Source organism: Pelobates fuscus, chromosome 3 (genome assembly GCF_036172605.1).
Source record: "Pelobates fuscus isolate aPelFus1 chromosome 3, aPelFus1.pri, whole genome shotgun sequence".
NCBI lineage: Eukaryota > Metazoa > Chordata > Amphibia > Anura > Pelobatidae > Pelobates > Pelobates fuscus.
This window is the reverse complement of record NC_086319.1, coordinates 175335562-175359440: the sequence shown is the minus strand read 5'-3', so window position 1 is coordinate 175359440 and position 23879 is coordinate 175335562. Positions and strand designations below refer to the sequence as shown.

At 43.0% G+C, this 23879-nt stretch overlaps 1 protein-coding gene across 1 annotated transcript in view; it reads right to left on the bottom strand.

Moving 5' to 3' along the window:
- The window catches only part of LOC134602650 (hepatitis A virus cellular receptor 1 homolog), a 144185-nt gene that overhangs the window by 53895 nt on the left and 66411 nt on the right, over positions 1–23879 (bottom strand). Inside the window, exon 3 of the mRNA XM_063447754.1 lies at positions 17606–17668. Coding sequence (XP_063303824.1) covers positions 17606–17668 — 63 coding nt within the window. The remainder of the gene's footprint in view (positions 1–17605; positions 17669–23879) is intronic.

Genomic DNA, 23879 nt, shown 5'->3' with positions numbered 1-23879 from the left:
GGTTAAAGGTACATAAAGCCACCTATACAAAGGTAGAGATAAAATATAAATACCTTCAATATTGTATCCGAGTGCTTTCTTAACTCACTTTTAGAAATAATAAAAAAAATCCAAATCATCTTAAGTTACACCCAACAGCCACTGAAAAATATACTTAAACAATTAAGATTCTCATTGTTAAGCATCCAATCTCACGAACGTAACTTTCCACAATGGCTGTCAGATCTTGGTTTAAAAAAAATAAAATAAAATAATGTTTTTAAGACAATTTTTGGGTGTTTCTGGTATTTTAAGCCACTAATAACTGTAGTTATTATATTTACTAATTGTAACTTAGGGAATAAGTTGTCTTCTACCTAACAGGACAAAGAAAGATAATTAACGTCATATTTCCAATTAGCAACTATTCTAAATATATTGAGGGATTTTGAATAAAAGAGTATTTTTAACATTTAAATAGAATTTAATTGTATATACCATTGTGAAAAAAGGTGGTAAATACTTTGCTGCTTCAAATTATCCTTATATCTCTAAATCATATACAATGGTTTATCTTTAAAACAAAACACTACAAAGATTAACTATGTTACTATTTCATCTATCATCATTATTATACAAAGTATAACAACAAATGTAAAGATTTTTCCACAGATTTTACCTGTTAACATTTTTAGCACAACAGCACCTAATATCATTGACATGTCTATCACTGAGATGTTACAAAGATTCCAATCCAGCAAAAAGAGGTGTTCTTGAGAATCCACTTCGATTGCTGTATCAACATAACATTTACTATAATGGGATCCATGTCACTTAAGACAATGTCTTGGAAATGCTGTCAATTAATCTATTCCGTAAAAGAATATCGGAGAGTATCCAATCTATACACATCATAAACGGTGTAAAAATGTTTCATGGAAAAAAACCAAAATAAAAAAAGCAAAGACAAAGTCAAATACCAACACCATCACCACGGTGATAACAGATGATGCTGATTCAATATCTGCAACCAATTCTAGCCAAATATTTGGAAAGCTGGACTCTACAACCTATACTCTACAACAAATACCCGGGTATTCTACAAACACAACCTCCGGCAATTTATCTAAGGAATGTAAACTTCTACAGACCTTTAAAGACTTTGGATTACAAATACAATTACTACTTTTAACTTTGGATTACAATTCGTATCCGGATCTATCCAAAAATATCTTACTCTGGAACCTGGTGTTCTTTTCAATTCTTTCCTAGACAAAAGCTTTGCTCATTTTAATCAACCACCTTTACATGCAAAGATCACACTACAGATATTTTACTGTTACAACAATGATCAAAGATGCTGGGAGCACAAAAAAAACCTAAAGACTGTTGGAGAACTTTGGTTCACTAATTTAAGGAAGAAATGCTCTACAACGCCCACAGTTTAATGGAGAGGGTGTTATGGGCAAATGCAAATATTACAAGTTTTAGAATGAAATGTTGTATTTCTTAAACTGTGTACTTTGTCTTTAAGAGATATTGCAAATTGACAAGGTGTTAGAAATGGAACATATTATTTTTTCATAGATGTTTCTTTAAGCAATAACCTCAGTGCATATTATGTTCACGCCATTTTGTCCCAGACGAATTACAATAACAATAATGCATAAACAAGCTTCAAGGCTATGCTACGACTCTTTCAGTACGCAATATACTGTGGTAACCCCAAGTTAATGGAACTTCCCCAAATCCGTGAATCTCCCACGACTGTGCACTTACGTCTTAGTATAAACAACAGATAAGCTATTCAGACTTTGGGAAGCCATCTTGTCCCAAGTTGATGGAAGTTCCCCAGGTCCGGGAGTTTCCCATGACATGTGCACTTGCTTTTAGTTATGGACTTTTTCATATATGAACTATGGTGACCTTAAAATGAAGACACCTAAGGTATAAATAGGTGTACTTTTAAATGTTAAGACACAGAGGAGAGACTTGGAGACAGACGCTGCTCCGTCTTAAAATGACTGAGAGGCTGACATGATGACATGTTCAGAAGGGTATGTTAACCTATTAATGATATTTGCAAGCATTTAATTTCATCTTATAAACTCTGCTATAATGGATTTTATATGTCTATATTTATATTTTTATATAATAAATATCTAAAAGACAAAACTATTGCTTCCAAGACAATCCTTATTTTATATTGTATTCTCAATTATTTATATATGTTAAATAGAGGATCTCTTACACTAACTATATAAAATTATGGCTAAGATATCTGTATGGTTAGCCCTACTAAGTTCTATGCTTTAAGACATTATAGTGGTAAATAAGGGAACCGCCAGCGGTTACAAGATAAGCGGACTCAATGACTGATGGAAGAGGTGGGTCTTTAGCTTTTTTTGTCTGAATGGACGGTGCCTCTCTGATTGCGCACAGTATAGCAGTCCAGAAGGTAGGGGCAGCATGGCCGAATGCCCTGGAACCTGAGTCCGACTTTATTCTTGAAACTGACAGGAGGGATTTGCTAGCTAACCGAAATGAACGGGATTGAATAAAGGGTGTCCGGAGCTTTTTTAGGTACTGTGGGCCTTGATGATTAAGGCTTTGAAAGCTAGCAGGCCAATTTTAAAATATGTTCACCATTGGAAGCCAATACAGGGAGTGGAGAACAGGTGTTATGTGGATGGAGCGAGTTTGATTGGTCAGTAGTCTGGCTGTGTCAGGATCGGGACAGGGATCCAACACGCAGAGTACAAACAGTAGCCAGATACGTATACCGGACCTTAGAATGGCCGGACTAACGTAAGTAGTACAGTATAGAATGGTCAAAGACAAGCCGAGGTCGAGGGTAACAGAAGACAGGTAAGCGAGAGACAAGCCGAATCAAGGGTAACAGAGATAAGCAGAGTAAGGTAAACAAGCCGGGTCAAAACCAAAAGGGATAATAGAATACACAAGCACTGAGTGACTAGAACAAGCTAGAACCACGACAGGGCAATGAGCTAATGAAAGAAGCTCTGTTAAATACCCTGTTCAGAGCAGTACCCACGCCTCCAAGGCATCCTGATTGGTCCTGCAGCAATTGAGTGACAGGTCATTCCGGAGGAGTGTCCTGATGACAACTTCCTGCCTAGATGCTGTAAAAGGCAGTCACTCCCTCGCGGCCGGCCTTGCATGACCGGATAGACCGTGGGGAAGGGAGCCATCAGGCCGTCTGGATGGAGGAACAGCTAAGTCTCTACCTCTTTCGGAGGTAGAGACCACAGGTACCCTGACAGTACCCCCCCTCTCAGATACGCCCACCGGGCGGAATACACCAGGGCGAGAAGGGAATCTAGAGTGAAACGCCCTGCGGAGACGGGGAGCATGCACCTCCTCCTGAGGTACCCAACTTCTCTCCTCAGGACCATAACCCTTCCAATCGACCAGATATAGCAGTCTCCCCCGGGAGATTCGAGAATCAACGATGGAATTGACCTCATACTCCTCCTGACCCTCCACCTGAACTGAGCGGGGAGGGGCGATCGTGGAGGAGAACCTGTTACATATTAATGGTTTTAGCAAGGAAACATGAAATGAATTAGGAATGCGTAAGGCATTAGGCAACGCTAAACGATACGCAACTGGGTTGATTTGAGACAGTACCCTGTAAGGTCCAATATATCGAGGAGCAAACTTCATAGACGGCACTTTTAACCGAATGTTTCTAGTACTTAACCATACTCTATCGCCTGGAACAAACACCGGTGCTGCCCTTCTACGTTTGTCAGCGTGTCTTTTAACCAGCGTAGAATTGTGCAGAAGGATTTGTCGAGTTTGATCCCACAACTTTCTTAAATTGGCAACATGAACATCCACCGACGGTATCCCTTGAGAAGAAGACTCCGAAGGAAGGATGGAAGGATGAAAGCCATAATTCAAGAAAAAAGGGCTAGAATGCGTAGAATCACAAATGAGATTGTTATGTGCAAACTCCGCCCAAGGAATCAAACCGACCCAATCGTCCTGGTGTTCTGAAACGAAACAACGTAAATATTGTTCAACTTTTTGGTTAGTGCGTTCAGCAGCTCCATTGGACTGAGGATGATAGGCAGAGGAGAAATTCAATTTGATGCCTAGTTGGAAGCAGAATGATCTCCAAAAATGGGAAACAAATTGGGAGCCTCTGTCAGAGACAATTTGGGAAGGTATCCCATGCAAACGGAAAATCTCCCTGGCGAATATCTCCGCTAATTCGGGCGAAGATGGGAGTTTAGGTAAGGGAATGAAGTGAGCCATTTTAGTAAATCTGGCTACCACAGTGAGGATGACAGTCTGCTTTTTAGAAATAGGCAAATCAACAATGAAGTCCATTGCCAGGCAGGACCAAGGCTTTTCAGGAACCTCTAAAGGGTGCAGAAATCCGCATGGAAGCGAATGGGGTAGCTTGGTCTTGGTACAAACTTCACATGCCCCGATGAATTCTTTAATATCCTTGCGTAAGTCAGGCCACCAAAAATCTTTAGAGACCAGCGCATAAGTCTTGCGGATGCCAGGATGCCCAGCCACCTTGCTGTTATGGAGACAGCGTAGCACCTCCAGTTGGAAAGCGGCAGGAACGAAGTGTTGATCCCCAGGAGTCTGTTTGGGTGCCAAATGCTGAAACTTCATGATCTCAGAAAGCAATGGAGAGTGAATCCTGAGATTCGTGTTCGCGATGATATTCCCCTTAGGAACTATGGAGGACAGAAGTGGTTCAGTTATAGTGGATGGTTCATATTGACGAGACAAAGCATCGGCTTTAGAGTTCTTAGAACCAGGTCTATACGTAAGAACATAATTAAAGTGAGTGAGGAACAAAGCCCAGCGAGCCTGCCTGGCGGACAAGCGCTTAGCCTCCCCAATATAAGACAAGTTCTTATGATCCGTTAGAATAGTAACAGGGTGTAGTGTCCCTTCCAGTAAATGTCTCCACTCCTTTAAAGCCTTAATGACCGCTAACAGTTCCCTCTCCCCGATGTCATATCTGCTCTCAGGCCCAGAAATTTTTTTAGAGAAGAAACCACAAGGGTGTAACGGTTTATCCACCCCTAACCTTTGAGACAGAACAGACCCAACTCCTGTCTCAGAAGCATCGACCTCGAGCAAGAAAGGCAGAGTCGTATCAGGATGAACTAGAATGGGAGCTGAGGCAAAAAGTTCCTTGAGAGTCTTAAAAGCACCAAGAGCTTCCTCAGACCAGAACTTAGTATCAGCCCCTTGTTTGGTCATATTGGTAATAGGCGCAATGATAGAGGAGTAACCCTTAGTGAAGCGCCTATAGTAGTTGGAAAAACCAATAAACCTTTGGATAGCCTTGAGACCTTTGGGCAAAGGCCAGTCTAAAATAGATTGGAGTTTACCAGGATCCATTTTAAAACCTTCCCCAGAAATCACGTACCCAAGAAAGTCTACCTGAGACTGATCAAAACTGCACTTCTCCAATTTGCAGTATAGACCATGTTGCAGAAGTTTGTGTAACACCTTTCTGACCTGTCTATGGTGAGTCTCAATCTCCTTAGAGTGTATTAGTATGTCGTCCAGGTAAACAATAACATGCTGAAAATAGACATGCTGAAACTCCCTAAGTACCTCATTAATCAACTCTTGAAATACTGCAGGAGCATTGCATAGTCCAAATGGCATAACAGTGTATTCGTAATGGCCATACCGGGTATTGAATGCCGTCATCCACTCGTGACCTTGCTGGATTCTCACCAAATTGTAAGCCCCTCTGAGATCTAACTTGGTGAAGATTTTGGAGCCCTTAAGACGATCAAATAACTCGGTAATCAGTGGGATAGGATAGGCATTTCTGACAGTTATTTTATTCAAGCCTCGGTAATCGATACACGGTCTCAGCGTACCATCCTTCTTCTTAATGAAAAAGAACCCCGCCCCGGCCGGAGAAGAAGACCTCCTGATGAATCCCTTTTCTAAATTCTCCTGAATATACTCCTCTAGAACCGAGTTTTCCTGAACAGACAAAGGATATACATGGCCCCTCGGAGGCATAGTCCCGGGTAGAAGCTTAATTTTACAGTCAAATGACCTGTGTGGCGGCAAAGAATCGGCATTCTTCTTGTCAAACACTGCCCTTAAGTCTAGGTAAAGGTCTGGTATTTGTCTTTCTGTGGCCTGAGTAGGGTTCTCCTGTATGTTAATATTAGCTAATGGAGAAACCTTGCTCAAACACCGATCCTGGCAGCCCTGGCCCCACGAGAGTATCTCCCCTAATTCCCAATCGATAATAGGGTTATGTTCTTTCAACCATGGGTACCCCAGAACTATGGGAACGGAAGGAGACGAAATGAGCAGAAGAGATAAATTCTCCACGTGTAGGATACCAACATTTAACTCAATGGGTATGGTCTCACGAAAGATAACAGGGTCTAGTAGTGGTCTACCATCTATGGCCTCAACGGCCAAGGGTGTCTCCCTTAGCTGGGATGGGAAATTGTTTTTACTAGCAAAGGCTTGGTCGATAAAATTCTCAGCAGCACCAGAATCTATCAAAGCCCTAGCCCTCACTACTTCCCCCCCGCAAGTTAAGGAAACTGGTAGCAGAAGCCTGTGATCTTTATAATTAGGAGTAGAGGACAAAATAGAAACACCCAAGGCCTGTCCTCTAGAGAGACTTAGGTGCGAGCGTTTCCCGGGCGGTTAGAACAGTTCGAGAGTAAATGACCCTTAGCTCCACAATACATACACAAACCCTCTCTTCTCCTGTACTGTCTTTCCTCCTCAGAGAGGCGGGTATACCCTATCTGCATAGGTTCAGGAAGCAAAGATACCGTGGAGTCAGGACTTGGAAAAGCGGGAGCTAACCTAAAAGAAGGTCTCCGGTTCCTCTCTCGAGTGTTCTGTCTCTCTCTTAAACGTTCATCTATACGAGAGATGAACGAAATTAAATCCTCTAAATTCTCAGGGAGTTCTCTGGTAGCAACCTCATCAAGGATTACTTCAGATAAGCCATTCAAAAATACATCCATATACGCCTGCTCATTCCACTTGACCTCTGACGCCAGAGACCTGAACTCTAGTGCATAATCCACCAGTGTTTGGTTCTCCTGTCTCAGACGCAACAGTAATCTGGCTGCATTAACCTTTCTACCTGGAGGGTCAAAAGTTCTTCTAAAAGCAGCTACAAAGGCGTTATAGTTATAAACTAATGGGTTCTCGTTCTCCCATAATGGGTTGGCCCATCTCAGAGCTTTCTCAATAAGTAGGGTGATAATAAATCCTACCTTTGCCCTATCTGTAGGATAAGAGCGAGGTTGCAATTCAAAGTGGATACTAATTTGGTTTAAGAAACCACGACACTTCTCAGGAGACCCACCATAGCATACTGGGGGGGTTATGCGAGAAGAAGCACCCACTGTGGCTACCTCTAGACCTGAACCGACAGGAGAAACAGGGGTATTACGTATCTCCTCTGGTGGGTTATTGGCACGAGATAATAGAGCCTGTAGCGCAAGCGCCATCTGATCCATTCTGTGATCCATGGCTTCAAACCTAGGATCAGGAGAAGCCAGCTGACTGTTTGTACTTGCAGGATCCATTGGCCCTGTCGTAATGTCAGGATCGGGACAGGGATCCAACACGCAGAGTACAAACAGTAGCCAGATACGTATACCGGACCTTAGAATGGCCGGACTAACGTAAGTAGTACAGTATAGAATGGTCAAAGACAAGCCGAGGTCGAGGGTAACAGAAGACAGGTAAGCGAGAGACAAGCCGAATCAAGGGTAACAGAGATAAGCAGAGTAAGGTAAACAAGCCGGGTCAAAACCAAAAGGGATAATAGAATACACAAGCACGGAGTGACTAGAACAAGCTAGAACCACGACAGGGCAATGAGCTAATGAAAGAAGCTCTGTTAAATACCCTGTTCAGAGCAGTACCCACGCCTCCAAGGCGTCCTGATTGGTCCTGCAGCAATTGAGTGACAGGTCGTTCCGGAGGAGTGTCCTGATGACAACTTCCTGCCTAGATGCTGTAAAAGGCAGTCACTCCCTCGCGGCCGGCCTTGCATGACCGGATAGACCGTGGGGACGGGAGCCATCAGGCCGTCTGGATGGAGGAACAGCTAAGTCTCTACCTCTTTCGGAGGTAGAGACCACAGGTACCCTGACAGGCTGCTGCATTTTGTACCATCTGAAGGCGATGGAATTCTTTTTCTGGGAGGTCCAAGTAAAGTACATTGCAGTAATCTAGCCAAGACGATACAAATGCATGGATTAATGTTGGCATATCATCTGGTGGAATTAAGTGTTGTATCCTTGCTATGTTTTTCAGATGAACGTTGGCAGATTTTATTACGGAGGAAATCTGCTGTTTAAATGATAGTCCAGAGTCAATTAACACTCCGAGGTTTCATACCTTTGATGAACTAACGATTTCAGAGCCTCCAAGTTCCAGGACAGTTGGGTGATCATGTGATATTTTTGCCCAGGGTCCCCTCACCAAGAGTAACTCTGTTTTTTCTGGGTTCACTTTAAGCCAACTCGCATTCATCCATTCTAAGAGGTCTGCTAAGCAACCGTTGATGCGGCATGTTGGGTCTGTGGTATCTGGAGCAAGGGAGAAGTAGAGTTGTGTCTTCAGAGTAACAATGACCTTAGGCCATGTCGCCTAATGATGTCCCCCAGTGGTAGCAAGTAAATTGCGAATAGCATGGGAGACAACATGGATCCTTGTGGAACTCCGCAGGCCAGTTCTGTTGGTGCTGATGAGCTTGATCCTGATGTTACTCTCTGTGGTCCACCAGCGAGGAAAGATTTAAACCAGTTAAGGACTGTGCTTCCTAGACCACAGAAGTGCTGCAAGCGCTCTATTAAAATCCTATGGTCAATGGTGTCAAATGCAGCTCAGAGATTCAAGAGGATTAGGATGGAGTATCACCGTTGTCTTTCGCCATAAGGAGATCATTTAGCACTTGGACTAGCACTGTTTCAGTGCTGTGGCAGCATCTGACTGGAAAGGTTAAAATATTTTCAAGCTTGATTGATGGACCTCCAATTGAGTTCCCACTACTTTGTCAATTATTTTCCCCAGAAATGGAAGGTTGGATACTGGTCTGTAATTAGCCATGCAGTCTGGGTCTGGGTCTAATAAAGGTTTCTTAAGGAGTGGTTTTACCACAGCTTCTTTTAGAGGATCTGGGAAGTCTCCAGTTTTTAGTGAACACACACTATTTTTGTGATGCCTGGGGCAAGTGTTTCAATGCATCAAGATATGAGCTAGGTTAAAGTAGAGTCTAATTCACACGTAGTAGGGTGTAACTTTTGCATGGTTCTTTTAACTCCCTTTATATCTGTAAAGTGGATCATAGACTGGGGCAATCTGGCAATCCATTGTAGAGCTTCTGGTGTGTAACTGTTTGGCCTGATGTGATAGAGGCTCGGATTGAGAAAATCTTGTCTCTGAAGAAGATCGCAAAGGCTTCACACTTATCCTGAGAAAAGTTGGTGGGGATATGCATGCATGCTGGTTTGCAGAGCCTTTCTACTGTTTCGAAACAGTTGCCTGGGTCTATTGTGGGAGAAAGCAATTTCTTGTTATAAAAATTAAGATTTTTTCTTAGTTATCTTGAATTGATATTCATTTAGATGTTTAGTAAGAGTGGCTTTATCCTCTGGATCATGTGTCCTGCGCCACTTCCTCTCGCGTTTACGGTTCTTTTCATTTCTCTGATGGTGCTATAAAAACCACGGTGCATTGTTGTGGGTTTTGACAGTGCTTATGCGTGTTGGTGCAATGCTTTCTAGGGTGTTTCTCATGATTTTGTTGTAGAGTCAGACTAAGGAGCCGGGGTTTTCACAGGTACCCACTAGTTCACTTAGATCCATATATGATGTTACATCCAATTGCGTCACCACTTTTAATAAGTGGTGTTTCACTAGGTTCTGGGGTCTAGCTGATTGTGATACAATGGAGAAGTGAATGGTAAATGGTAACAGTATTCCAGTGAGAGACACAGAAAATAAGAGATACTCAAAACACCTTAGTGAGTTACCCTTTACCCTCACAACAAACAGAAATTACATACAGTATAAGGTGGAGTATCTTCGTATTAAAACAGTTGATAATGGTTAATATTCCTAGAGATAAAACAGAATAAAACACATAATAGTGCAATATTGTCTGTATAATATTTAAAGTGCAGAAAATGGGTGGAATATCACTCACAAAAAGAGAGCCTTTGGATAAGGCTCAATATTCCAGCGTTGTGGGATAGCTAGGTTCCCACTACCTTCTTTATACTACCAAGAGGTTTCAAGTAGTCAAATGTCCTCTCCAAGGTAAGTATAAGTGTATAGTGCATTATTGAAAGTGCACAAATAGTAGTAAATAAAAGTATAAAAAAATACCTTACAGTTGAAGGTAAATTGTAGAAATAGTTCTTGATGATGCAAAACGCGTTTTGCCTTGTTTAGAGGCTTCCTCAGTTGCTGTTAAGTTGCTGTCTGCAAATATCCATTTAAATAGTCCATAATTCACATTTTTTTGATGACCCCATCTCGTGTGTACGGACGGCACAGTGGTGGTCTGATCAAACAACTGGATTTACAGTTTCTGGTGACACTTCTAGTCCAGCATGGAACACTAGATCAAGTGAATGACCTTTTCTGTGGGTGGAAGTGGCGACGATTTGTGTAAAGCCGAGTAGGCCTCGTTGGTCCCTGTTGGTCCCTGCCGTTCCCTGTGGATCCCCACTGGACCCCGCAAGATTTATGGTGGCTATCTTTCTTTTCATAGCAGATCATGATTCACACAGTCTGGACCTACTACGACACGTTTTTTGCTATCTAGACACATGTTTCATTGCTGTTAAGATATTTTTAAGGATTTTCTTCTCAGCTATGAATATGAGAAACGGTTTATTAGGATTCCATGAAGATTTATGCACAGTTGTGCTCCAAAATTTGCATACCCTGACAGAAATTGGGAAATGTTTTCATTGATTTTGAAAATATGATTGATCATGCCAAAACATTTATTTTATTGAAGGATGGTGATCATATGAAGCAATTTATTATCACTTGGTTGTCTGGCTCCTTTTAAAATAATAATGATAACAGAAATCACCCAAATGGCCCTGATCAAAAGTTTACATACCATTGATGCTTGGCCTTGTTATACAAGGTGACACACACATGTTACAATGGCATATAAAGGTTAATTTCTAACACCTGTGGCTTTTTAAATTGTAATTAGTGTCTGTTTATAAATAGTCAATGAGTTTGTCAGCTCTAATGTGGATGCACTGAGCAGGCTAGATACTAAGCTATGGGGAGCAGAAAATAACTATCTAAAGACCTGCGCAACAAGGTAATGGAACTTTATGAAGAAAATATATCCAAAGCCTTGAAAATGCCAGTCAGTACTGTTTAATCATTTATTAAGAAGTGGTAAATTCAGGGATCTCTTAATACCAAGTCAAGATCAGGTAGACCAAGAAAGATTTCCAACACAACTGCCAGAAAAATGTCTTGAGATACAAAGAAAAACCCACAGGTAACCTTAGGAGAAATACAGGCTGCTCTGGAAAAAGAAGGTGTGGTTGTTTCAAGGAGCACAATACGATGATACTTGAACAAAATTGAGTTGCGTGGTTGAGTTGCCAGAAAGAAGCCTTTACTGCGCCAATGCCACAAAAAAGCCAGGTTACAGTATACTCGACAACACCTTGACATGCCTCACAGCTTCTGGCTCACTTTAATTTGGAGTGACGAGGCCAAAATAGAGCTTTATGGTCACAACCATAAGAGCTATGTTTAGAGAGGGTCAACAAGGCCTATAGTGAAAAGAGTGCAATCCCCACTGTGAAGCATGGTGGTGGCTCACTGAAGTTTTTCGGGTGTGTGAGCTCTAAAGGCATGGGGGATCTTGTAAAAAAATTGATGGCAAGATGAATGCAGCATGCTATCATAAAATACAGGCAGACAATTTGCATTCTTCTAACATGGGACCCTCTTGGTCTTTCCAGCATGACAATGACCCTAAGCACAAGGCCAAGTTGACCCTCCAGTGGTTACAGCAGGAAAAAGTTAAGGTTCTGGAGCGGCTATCATAGTCTCCGGACCTTAATATCATCAAGCCACTCTGGGGAGATCTCAAACGTGCAGTTCATGCAAGACTTTGCATGACCTGGAGAAAGAGTCCCGATATGTCATGTAATCTATAGTGGATCATTCTTCAGACAGGAATGATACCCAAAATACACTGGCTTCTGAGAAAGACAGGATGTTCCTCACGTCTCAAGGGATACCATTATTTGACATCCAAGATCATCATAATGGTGCCTACCGAACCATCTGGCTCAATTTATTCACTTCTGGCTGAGAAAATCATTGACTTTAGACTGAATGCCTTCACCCACTGCTCCCAGAAAAAGTAACTAACTCTCCTGAATTTGACAGCACGGCAGTGGTCTTTATGTCCCACATGGGACGTGACCCTCACAAGAGGATTAAAAAGGGCCAAACAAACTACTGGATATTATCTGCCCTCTAGCTAAAATACTATACCTTGCAGACCTGGCTCTCTCAAAGGGCAAGCAATTGGACCCATCTGAAGTGGGCACAGCATTCCTTCCTGGTTCCTGGCTGTTATCATGGAGATTGGAGATCTCAGCTAATCCAATGTTTTCCTAAAGAAAAACATTGGGGAGCTAGTATGCATGCAAGGCAAAAGGCAGCACTGTGCCAATCCGATGGTCTATCTGTGTACCTCTGAGTGTGTCATATTGATAGCCAAGAGGTAGGTTAACCCTGCAATGTAAACATTGCTGTTCTTGTAGAATGGCAATGTTTTCAGCTGCAGGGTTAATATGGTGTCCAGATCACTACATTGAGGTAAAATATGGTCTAGGTAGCACATACTGTTCATTTAATTTTAAACTTACAGCAGTTTAGTAGGTAACTCCTTAATGTCTTTAACTTATGTGAGATTGCACTCTATAAGGATAAAAAAGTTATCTACTAAATTGCTGAAAGATTAAAATTAAAGGGACTCAATAAAGAAGCATACCTAGGGTCTCTAGGGCCCTTGGCGAGGAGCTGTATCGGCGATCCCCCCTCTACCCCTTCCATTCATAATTCCCACTCCTAACCCTTCCATTCATAATTCCCCCTCCTATCCCTTCCATTCATAATCCCCCCGCTCAACCTCTTTCATTCATAATTCCCTCCTCACCCCTTCCATTCATAATTCTCCCTTCCCTCCCCCCACCCCTTCCATTCATATTCTCCCATTGTTTTCAGCTACCCCTCCCAGTGTACAGTGCGTGCGGGTTCCTTATGGAGCCGCATGCAGCGTGGGGCACCGGGAGCGCAGGCTGAAGCAGCACAAAAGACACTTGTCAGTTTGACAAGTAGTTTTTGCGTCCCCCCCCCCTCGGCCTGTGTCCCCTGCATGCGCTGGTCTGGCCAACCCCTTTGCTCATAGAGATGCATTGATTCAATGCATCTCTATGAGGAGATGCTGATTGGCCAGGGCTGTGTTTGGCTTGTGCTGGCTCTGTCTCTGATCTGCCACCATGGCAATATCAGCCAATCCAATGGGAAATCATTGTTATTGGCTCAGATCATCACTTCTGATTATATCAGCCAAGGAGGCAGATTAGGGCCAGAGCCAGCAGAGCCAGCAGCAGCATACTGGAATAAAGGTAAGATTTTACTATATTTAGAGGGGCAAGTGAGGGGTATATGGTGTTTTTAACACTATAGGGTCAGGAATACGTTTCTGTTCTTGACCCTATAGTGTTTCTTTAAGGAAAGAGCAGATAACTCCCTAATTGAGGAGTAAAGAAATTGTTAAGCAAAATAAAAAGCCTCCAGTCATGTAGTAAAATTTTAGGTTATGTTAGCTTTAGTGTACCAATAATAGATAGCTCCCTTATTTGAAATCCTTTTATACTTTAAATTCCCCATCCCAGACAATTCCCAATGTTAGTAAATAGGAGTACCCTATCAGTTAAAATATTTCCCCACCAGATATTGTTGGGGTCCCTATGCCCATTCTGTCAGATTTCTGATGGCCTTTAATGGTTATTACAACCAGTGGTACATTATTATTATTATTGTACTGCCATTCTATATTTTAATAGATTCTGGATTTCTGAGAACTCCACCATAAACTCAAAGAAGCAGTGGCTAGGGAGAGAGGGGAAAGAAAGACATCTACGGGGGCTAAAGTTAGAAAATTATTGGAGAGTAGATGGAGACTATGGGACATCTAATGGGTTTATATAAAATATATAGAAACATAGAATGTGAAGGCAGATAAGAACCATTCGGCCCATCTAGTCTGCCCAAATTTCTAAATACTTTCATTAGTCCCTGGCCTTATCTTATACCTAGGATAGCCTTCTGTCTATCCCACGCATGCTTAAACTCCTTCACTGTGTTAACCACTACTACTTCAGCTGGAAGGCTATTCCATGCATTCACTACCCTCTCAGTAAAGGAATACTTCCTGATATTAGGTTCAAACCTTTGCCCCATTAATTTAAGACTATGTCCTCTTGTTGTGGTAGTTTTTCTTCTTTTAAATATAATCTCCTCCTTTACTGTGTTGATTCCCTTTATGTATCTAAATGTTTCTATCATATTCCCCCGTCTTGTCTTTCCTCCAAGCAGGGCCGGATTAACATAGGGGCTGATGGAGCTGCAGCTCCAGGCCCAGGCCCATGGAATAGGCCCATTAAAAAAAAAAAAAAAAAAAAATCTTTTTTTTTTTTTTTTTACACACTACTCTTAGGTACAGCCCATATTTGAGGCTGCCGGGCCGTGCCGGTATTGCAGTAATACCGGCAATACAAATGCAGGTATTTTTCTCCGAATAAATGGCGATTACTCTGCAATACCAGCACCGCCCAGTACGGGTCACTGTGTGTGGAGAGAGGCAGGGATATGAAGTTACAGCATATCCCTGCCTCTCTCTACTACTTACTGATCTGTGGGGGAGCAGCAACACAGCACAGAGTCCAGACAGCAGCTCTACAGCTCAGGTAAGTGAGGGATAGGGGGAAAGGCAGCAGGGACACATGGGGACACTGAGACACTAGGAGACACTGGGACACATGGGGATGGTGAGACATAGGGACATTGGGAGACACTGAGACATTGGGACACGGAGACACTATGTCCCCATTTCTCCCAGTGTCCCACATCCAGTGTCGCTAGTGTCTGTATCCCCAAGTCTCCCAGTGTCTGTGTTCCTAGTGTCTCAGCGTGCCTAGTGTCACCATGTCTCCCAGTGTCCCCATGTGTCTGTTTCCCAGCCAGTGTCCCCAGTGTCCCCTAGTCTCCCCGTGTCTGTGTTCCCATGTCTCTGTGTCCCTAGTGTCTTAGTGTCCCTAAATGTTTCAGTGTCCCCATGTCTCCCAGTGTCTGTGTCCCTAATGTCTCAGTGTCCCCATTTCTCCCAGTTTCCCTAAATGTCTCCCAGTGTCCCCATGTCTCCCAGTGTCCCCATGTCTCCCAGTGTCCCCATGTCTCCCAGTGTCCCCATGTTTCCCAGTGTCCCCATGTCTCCCAGTGTCCCCATGTCTCAGTGTCCCCATGTCTCTCAGTGTCCCCAGGTCTCTCAGTGTCCCCGGGTCTCTCAGTGTCCCCGGGTCTCTCAGTGTCCCCGGGTCTCTCAGTGTCCCCGGGTCTCTCAGTGTCCCCATGTCTCTCAGTGTCCCCATGTCTCTGTGTCCCCATGTCTCACTGTGTCTCCAGTATCCTAGTGACATGGGGACACACTGAGACATTGGGACACATGGGGACACTGAGAGACTAGGGGACTGGGCGACATAGGGACACTGACACTGTAATGCATAGGGACACTGAGACACTAGGTGACTTGCAAGACTGAGACACTGGGAGCAATCCATATTTACAGCAGAATCAAACTGTGAGTAGTTTGTTGGTGATTTTACAAAATTTTCTCTGATGTCACTCCTTGTGATTATACAAATGATTAAGGCTGGTATTTTTTCCCCAAGAAAGGTGGCAACCCTAACTACTCTTCACATACTCTTGCTTAAAGGAGCACAAAGGGGCAGGAACACAATCATGTATTTCTGACCCGATTATGTTAAAACCACCTGGCCCCTTCTTGCCTCCCTAAGTATAGTAAAATATAACTAGTATTCAAGTCTACAGCTGCTGGCTCTGCCTCTGAACTGACTGTCTGCTGACATCAAGTGGTGGTCTGAGCAAATTACAATACTTCCCCATAGGATTGGCTGAGACTGTCAACTAGGCAGATCAGGGGCAGAGCCAGCACAAATCCAACATAGCCCTGGCCAATCAGCATCTCCTCATAAAGATAAATTGAAGCAATGCATCTCTATGAGGAAAGTTCAGTGTCTGCATGCAGAGGGTGGAGAAACTGAATGGCAGTGCTGCACACTAGGCAGTACTACCCCAGGAAGCACCTCTAGCAGCCATCTAAGGAGTGGCCAGTGGAGTTATTTTCTCTGAAAAGACAATGTTTACTGCAAAAGGCCTGAATGGAATGATTCTACTTACCAGAACAAATACAATAAGCTGTAGTTGTTCTGGTGACTATAGTGTCCCTTTAAGTTTGGAAGCTTAAGAGGGATGTATGTGAACAAAACTTGTGTGGACTGGCTGACAATAAAATTAGTTTAGGTAATGCAGACGTTGGTCTCTCTAACACTGTGGCATGTCCCCTTTCTTCTACACTCACTACATACACCTTTTCTCTGTCTCAGACTATATACCAGGAACTTCTGCCTGCTAGTAAGAAGGTAAGGAGACAAGTGGACCAGCAAGAGCTAGGGGATAGTCCTTAGAAAGCATGGAGTGAGCGCATCATTAGACGCATTTATGTCAAGCTCAGGGTGCTGCCTGCATAATATGCCCTTAATTGGACAGCCTGCAGGATTGGTGGGCAGCCTGACATGCATTCATGCCAGGCTGTCCTTCAAATTCTTTGGACAGACATGGCCCCTTTTTGGGCATGTTCTCCCCTTTTAGCAGGTCCGGTCACGTGATTCGCAGCAGTGGCCCACCCTTTTACCCCGCCCATTGACTTCCTGCTTCACTGCTGTTAGGGGTTATGGATTTACTTGAAAGATGAAAGCATAAATTAGAGAGATTAGCATAGAGTATGTTTTTTTATAGCTGCATCCTATGAGTTTCCCTCCAGCACCATCTCCATCAGATACATGACGCTTGGGAGGTATGACTGTTTTAGTGTTTTTGGTCGATAAGATTCCGTAATTAGGCCCATCATAATTGTCAGCACCAGGCCCAGTGTGCTCTTAATCCGGCCCTGCCTCCAAGCTATACAGGTTAAGATCCTTTAACCTTTCCTGGTAAGTTCTATCCTGCAATCCATGAACCAGTTTAGTAGCCCTTCTGGTGATACAGTCTCCAGTACTGCATACAATACTCTAAGTGAGGTCTTACCAGTGTTATGTACAATGGCATGGTACAACCATATGATACAATTCATTGGAAATACTTTTCACTATTTGTTATGGGCAGTATTTGTTTCTGATAAAATTTTTATTTGAAGCATATTGACTTTTAATCTTCAAATCATATTGCATTGCATAGTATGACATATTAAACCTTACTGTGCTTTGTTTGATTGTTTTCTTTATTAGCATCTTCTTTACTTTTATCAACCTCTGTAGAATCTGTTGGATAAAAAAGCAAAATGTTAAAATACAGATTCTATACATGTTTGCTTCATGCAGCAAAATCAAATACGAAAAAAATAACTTTTAAATATATATAAAATTATAGAACATTTGGCGTATGTATATTTCAATTTGATAAAACATTGTTAGTAAAAGCAATGAGGTAACACTAAAAAAATACTAATGTATCACATAAATGTTTCTTTCCCAGGCTTTTTTTCTTATTATTTTTTAACCCTGTTATTGATAAACTTCAAGTGGGAATATTTCTGAGCTTATTTACTAGATGCTGGAGAAAACATTGTAATACATACATCTTGATTTACTACATGGGGTGAAACATCCATAGCCACTAAAATTAGTTACTCCCAGAAGTAAGTAAACTTGTTGGTCTAGGGAACATTTTGCATCAGTTGCGGCCTTTTTCGCAGAGGTTTTATGTTTTTCTTCAGTTCTCATGTTTCTATAAGCTGCCATTAGTTGGCGTACACTCTCAGCTATTGCGCAGATGCAGAGTGTGTTTTTCTCATAATTCCATTCACACGGATGTGCGCGAGTGAAACTTTCGTAAAATACCGTTCGCGTAAATGCGTGCGAATGAAAGCGTTCGCATGTAACCATTAACGCGCATGAGCGTAGATGAAATGTTCACATATTTGTATTGTTCCATTCGGTTCACACATGTTAATTGCAGGTGACGTGATTCTGACGTAGGGAACCATATTTATATTGTTTCATCCATTTATATCAGTTTCTTCATTTGATCTTTTCTGCTGGTTTTCAGTATGTGCAAGTTAAAAAAATACTCTTGTTTTCTTTTGGTTATCCATATAAGCATACTAAAAAATTTTGTTTGGTATTGCTTTCCTTTATTTAGTCTCCTTTGTTCAGAATGGAAAAAGAAAAATCAGCAAAAATTGATTTTTATTCATCTTCTTTAGACAATAAGTCACATTCTAAGAGCCATAGGTAAGCCATCTTTTCCGTACAATTTTTTTGTAAATTATTTATCTTCTATATTTCCTACTATGTATTTAAAAAATGTGCATTTTAATATCTGTTATTCCCTGTATATCAGTTCTTAGGGAAGAAAGGCTTCAGGATCATCTAAAGGGAAATCACCCACAATGATCTAAAGTGAAGCATGTGACAAGAGAGCCTTTAAAGGAAAACGCCGGGGGCGGAGCCAACGCTGAAGAAGAGCCGACGTGCCGACTTGAGCTCCGTGCTGCATGGAAGAAAAACCTGGTTTAAACATCAAAAATCATACCATCACCTCACAAAACGACTCGCACCCTAGGCAGGGCGCAAAAACAAGAAAGCTAGAGCGGGCAAGAGCCCCCCCGGCCGGGATATCTGGGAAATGTTGCATCGCTTGCAGATCCCGGTGTGGGACAAAATGGTGCTGGAGGAAGAAGGGCTATCGGATGCCTTGGAGGAAGAGCCCTATGAGTGGGGAGCAGGGGCAGTGAGCGCCCCACCAACTAAAGCTAAGCCCTAGCAAACCAACACTGGAGACCCAGTGACAGCCACGCAGCTAGAAGACATGCTAGCTGAGCTATGGAGGAACATAGAAGGTGTCACGTCCAGGATCACCCTGCTGGAGGCCACAGCGAACTCACAAGATCAAAGACTTGACTCCATAGAGAGTACAATAATCACACTTCAAAAACAGCAGCAAGCCACCAGCAGCAGGTTTCACACATTTGAGGACCAAAGGAGGCGTTATAACCTCAAGATCCGCGGAATTCCAGACACCGTTGGCCTAACGGAATTACCCCATTTTATCAGGCGCATGATAGGCTCCATGCTGCCGCCCAAACTGGCCAAGGCAATTCGACTTGACTGCATGTTCCGGCTGCCAAAGCCAGCCTCTGCACCGGCCTCCACTCACACGGACACGATCGTCCGCTTCCAGTCCATACAGGACAAAACGCTCTTAATGCCAGCTGCCCGAGAGAAGACCGCACTAAATCTGGAGGGGACAACGCTATCCCTGTTCCCAGACATCACCAAAGGCCCTGTACTTGGACTTAAAGTTTACCTTATCATTGCTTTGAGTCACAAGCCTTACACTCACTCGGTCCAACATAACTCACTCTACACAACACACTATGCAACCTAGACACATAGCACACCATAGCTTACCATCAATGAGCACTCTTCACAGTAAGCTCTGCACCTCCAGCTGACACCACAGAAGTCATGAAGCGAACCTCCCACCCCACGCCATAGCTACAGCTTACAAGCACGGCGCACGAAGCCGCAACTCACCCACACAATACCTTTAAATCTTTATACCATATTATACATGCTATCTTAGCTGAAATATTAATGTATGCAATGCTCAGTTTGTTTAAACCACCTGTACGGTATTGTACTTATTGAGTTCAAGTCTGACCCCAGAGGCAGCAATACACTGGCAATCCAACACAGGTTGAAATCTGTTGAAGCTACATACCCTAAAGGCCCGACCTAGATATGCCTATATCACTGTTTTTATGTTTATACTAACGTTTCTGTTGAATACCTATGCACATACCCTATGGGGCTGCTTTATCATGTTTAAGACCACTACGCTACCAGCCTGCTAGCTCAGTTTTTAATGCTACACCATTATAATTATTAAAAATTGTGCAGATTTATTGATAGCCACGTTGACAATGTATTTTGTGCACTGCAAAATAAAGAATATAAAAAAAAAAAAAAAAGGAAAACGCCTCTGCGCAGACTGTCTATCTACAGCTAATCCTGCACCAAACATTATGTAGTTTATAAAACAAGCGGTTTCCCAGGCCATCAAAGAAACTAGTCATCCTTGTAAAAGACCCAGGTATCCAGATCCTCTGGACTATTTAGAGGACGAGTCTTTAGAGAAATCCATGGAGATGGAGTCATACATTTATAGAGATTCCTTTTCAGAGGAGGACACACAGCCTACTACAGATTCTCTCTAGATCAGGCTCAAGTCTACCATTTGATATCTAGAGTCCATAAACCCTAGAGTTGAAAAGACACTTCCTGAGAGGAACCCTCCACATCTAACAGATACTTTTCATATCTGAAGAGGAAAAGATCTTCCTTTCTGGTTCACAATAACATCAAAGCCTTCATTATGGAGGAATGGTCTACAGGAGATAAAAGGTTTCTGGCACAAGTGAGAATATTACACCTTTACCCATTTAGCAAGGCAGATTCTGGTTATTGGGATACAGCTCCTAAAGTGGACGCAGCAGTGGAGAGGCTCACAAACTCACCACTTTACTACTAGTGGATAATGCAGGTTCTCTAAGAGACCCCATGAACAAAAGGATGGACTCACACATGTCAAAAGCTTATGTTACAGGAGGCACTGACTTTCACCCGGCAGTAGCCCTGACACCAGTTTCTAGGGCTCTAAAGATTTGGATAGAGAATCTTGAGAAAGGCATTAGAGATGGCAGGAGCCATTCATCTTAAAGCCTCCAAAGTAGCTATTGGCAGATGGATAGTTTTGGCTATCATTCAAGCCTATAAAGCTTCAGGAGCACCAGCTCCCGAGCGACTTAAGGCTCATTCCACTCAAGCTTTTTCTTCTTCCTGGGCTGCAGCAGCTAAAGTCTCTCCAGAACGTATTTGTAGAGCAGCTACCTGGTCCTCAGCTAATACTTTCAAACATTACCGGTTGGACGTTAGCAGGGCCGGACTGGGAAGAAAATTCGGCCCGGGCATTTTTTAATCACAGCGGCCCACTAAGAAGGGGGCGGTGCAGAGAGGGTGTGTGTTTTGTCATCACTAATGACAAACACGCCCCCTCTCAAAGTGAGCATGTTAGTTCAATGCTCTTCCAGGGCAGACCATACGCAGACCTCTGCTAAAGAGCTCTAGCATGAGAAAAAAGCCCTGTATTTGTTCTGCACAGCGCAAGCAAATTTAATAACATGCTTGCACTGTGTTTCCTTGCAACTTGGCTCTGGTGTCTCTATAAATGGATACCAGGAGACAAAAAGGAAAGAGTATTGTGCATGTGTTTGGAGCCTGCTTGTGGTATTACGTGTGTGTAGAGTGAGCTGATTGTGGTGTGGTATTGTGTAATAAGGTCTGTTTTAGTCGTGTTGTGTTTGTGGTGTAATGTAATGCATATGTGGCTAGGGACTCTAGAGAATGTGTGTATAGGGGAATGTAGCAAGTGTGTGCATACAGGCTATAGTGTGTGTGTGTATAGGTGATGTAGTGTTTGTAGAGAGTGTGTGTTTAGGGGTGTAGTATGTGTTTGCTTACAAGGAATCTGGTGTGTGTGTGTGTGTATATATATATATATATATATGTATAGGAGTCTAGTGTGTGTTTGAAGGACCCAGAATGTGTGTAGGAGATCTAGTGAGTGTGCGTATATAACGGATTCAGAGTGTATATAGGGATCTAGTGTCTGTATGTGTGTAGATAATCCAGAGTTGGGTAAAGGATGTAGTGTGTGTCTGGAATGTAATGTGTTTAGGGGTGCAGTATGTGTGTGAGGGGTGCTGTGTGTGTGAGGGGTGCTATATTATATAAATATGTTTGGAAGTATTGTGTATGTGTGTGATGCAGTGTATCGGGGGGGGTTGTGTGTGTATGTGAGGGGTGCAGTATGTGTGTGTGTGATGGATGCTGTGTGTGAGGTGTGATGTATGTGAGGTGTGATGTGTGTGAGGTGTGATGTGTGTGAGGTGTGATGTGTGTGTGAGGGTGCAGTGTGTGTGATTGATTTGTGTAAGGGTGCTGTGTGTGAGAGTGCTGTGTGTGATGTGTATGTGTGGGTGCGGTGTATGGTGTGTGTGTGGGTGCTGTGTATGATGTGTGTGAGAGTGCTGTGTGTGATGTGTGTGAGAGTGTTGTGTGTGATGTGTGTGAGAGTGTTGTGTGTGATGTGTGTGAGTGCTGTGTGTCTGTGGGTGCTGTGTGTGATGTGTGTGAGAGTGCTGTGTGTGATGTGTGTGAGAGTGTTGTGTGTGATGTGTGTGAGAGTGTTGTGTGTGATGTGTGTGAGAGTGTTGTGTGTGATGTGTGTGAGAGTGTTGTGTGTGAGTGCTGAGTGTGATGTGTGTGAGAGTGCTGTGTGTGATGTGTGTGTGTGGGTGTTGTGTATGATGTGTGTGAGAGTGTTGTGTGTGAGTGCTGAGTGTGATGTGTGTGAGTGCTGAGTGTGTTGTGTGTGAGTGCTGAGTGTGATAATGTTGTGAGTGCTGAGTGTGAGAGTGCTGAGTGTGAGAGTTCTGAGTGTGAGAGTGCTGAGTGTGAGAGTGCTGAGTGTGAGAGTGCTGAGTGTGAGAGTGCTGATTGTGAGATGTGTGTGATGTGTGTGCTGAGTGTGATGTGTGTGCTGAGTGTGATGTGATGTGTGTGCTGAGTGTGATGTGATGTGTGTGCTGAGTGTGATGTGATGTGTGTGCTGAGTGTGATGTGTGTGAGTGTGATGTGTGTGATGTGTGTAAATGTTGTGTGGGTAAATAAACAAATAATAAAACTAAGGGGGTAAATAAACAAATAAAAAACTAAGGGGGGTAAATAAACTAATAAAAAAACTAAGGGGTAAATAAACAAATAAAAAACTAAGGGGGGTAATTAAACAAATAAAAAACTAAGGGGGGTAAATAAACAAATAAAAAAACTGGGGGGGTAAATAAACAAATAAAAAACTAAGGGGGGTAAATAAACAAATAAAAAAACTGGGGGGGGGGGGTAAATAAACAAATAAAAAACTAAGGGGGGTAAATAAACAAATAAAAAAAACTGGGGGTAAATAAACAAATAAAAAACTAAGGGGGGTAAATAAACAAATAAAAAAAAACTAGGGGGGGTAAATAAACAAATGAAAAAACTAGGGGGGTAAATAAACAAATTGAAAAAAAACTAAGAAGGCATTAAATCCCCCCCTCCCTTCTTACCTTTAGCCTGGGAGGGGGGGACAGGCATGGTTGTACCTGGGAGAGGGGGACCAGCAGTCGCACACGATCCCTGGTGATCCAGTGGTGAGTGAACTCTCGCGAGATCGGGGGCGTTGCCATAGCAACGCTCCCGATCTCGCGAGAGGAACCCGGCGGAGCTGCAAGATAGAGCTCCGCCGGGTCCTCTCCCTCCCTCCCTCCCTCCCCAGCCGCAGGTCTATTTAAGTGGGCCGGTGAGGGAGATCTCCGATCTCCTCACCGGCCCGCCATGGCACACAGCGGGGCCGGCGCTCGGATAGTGC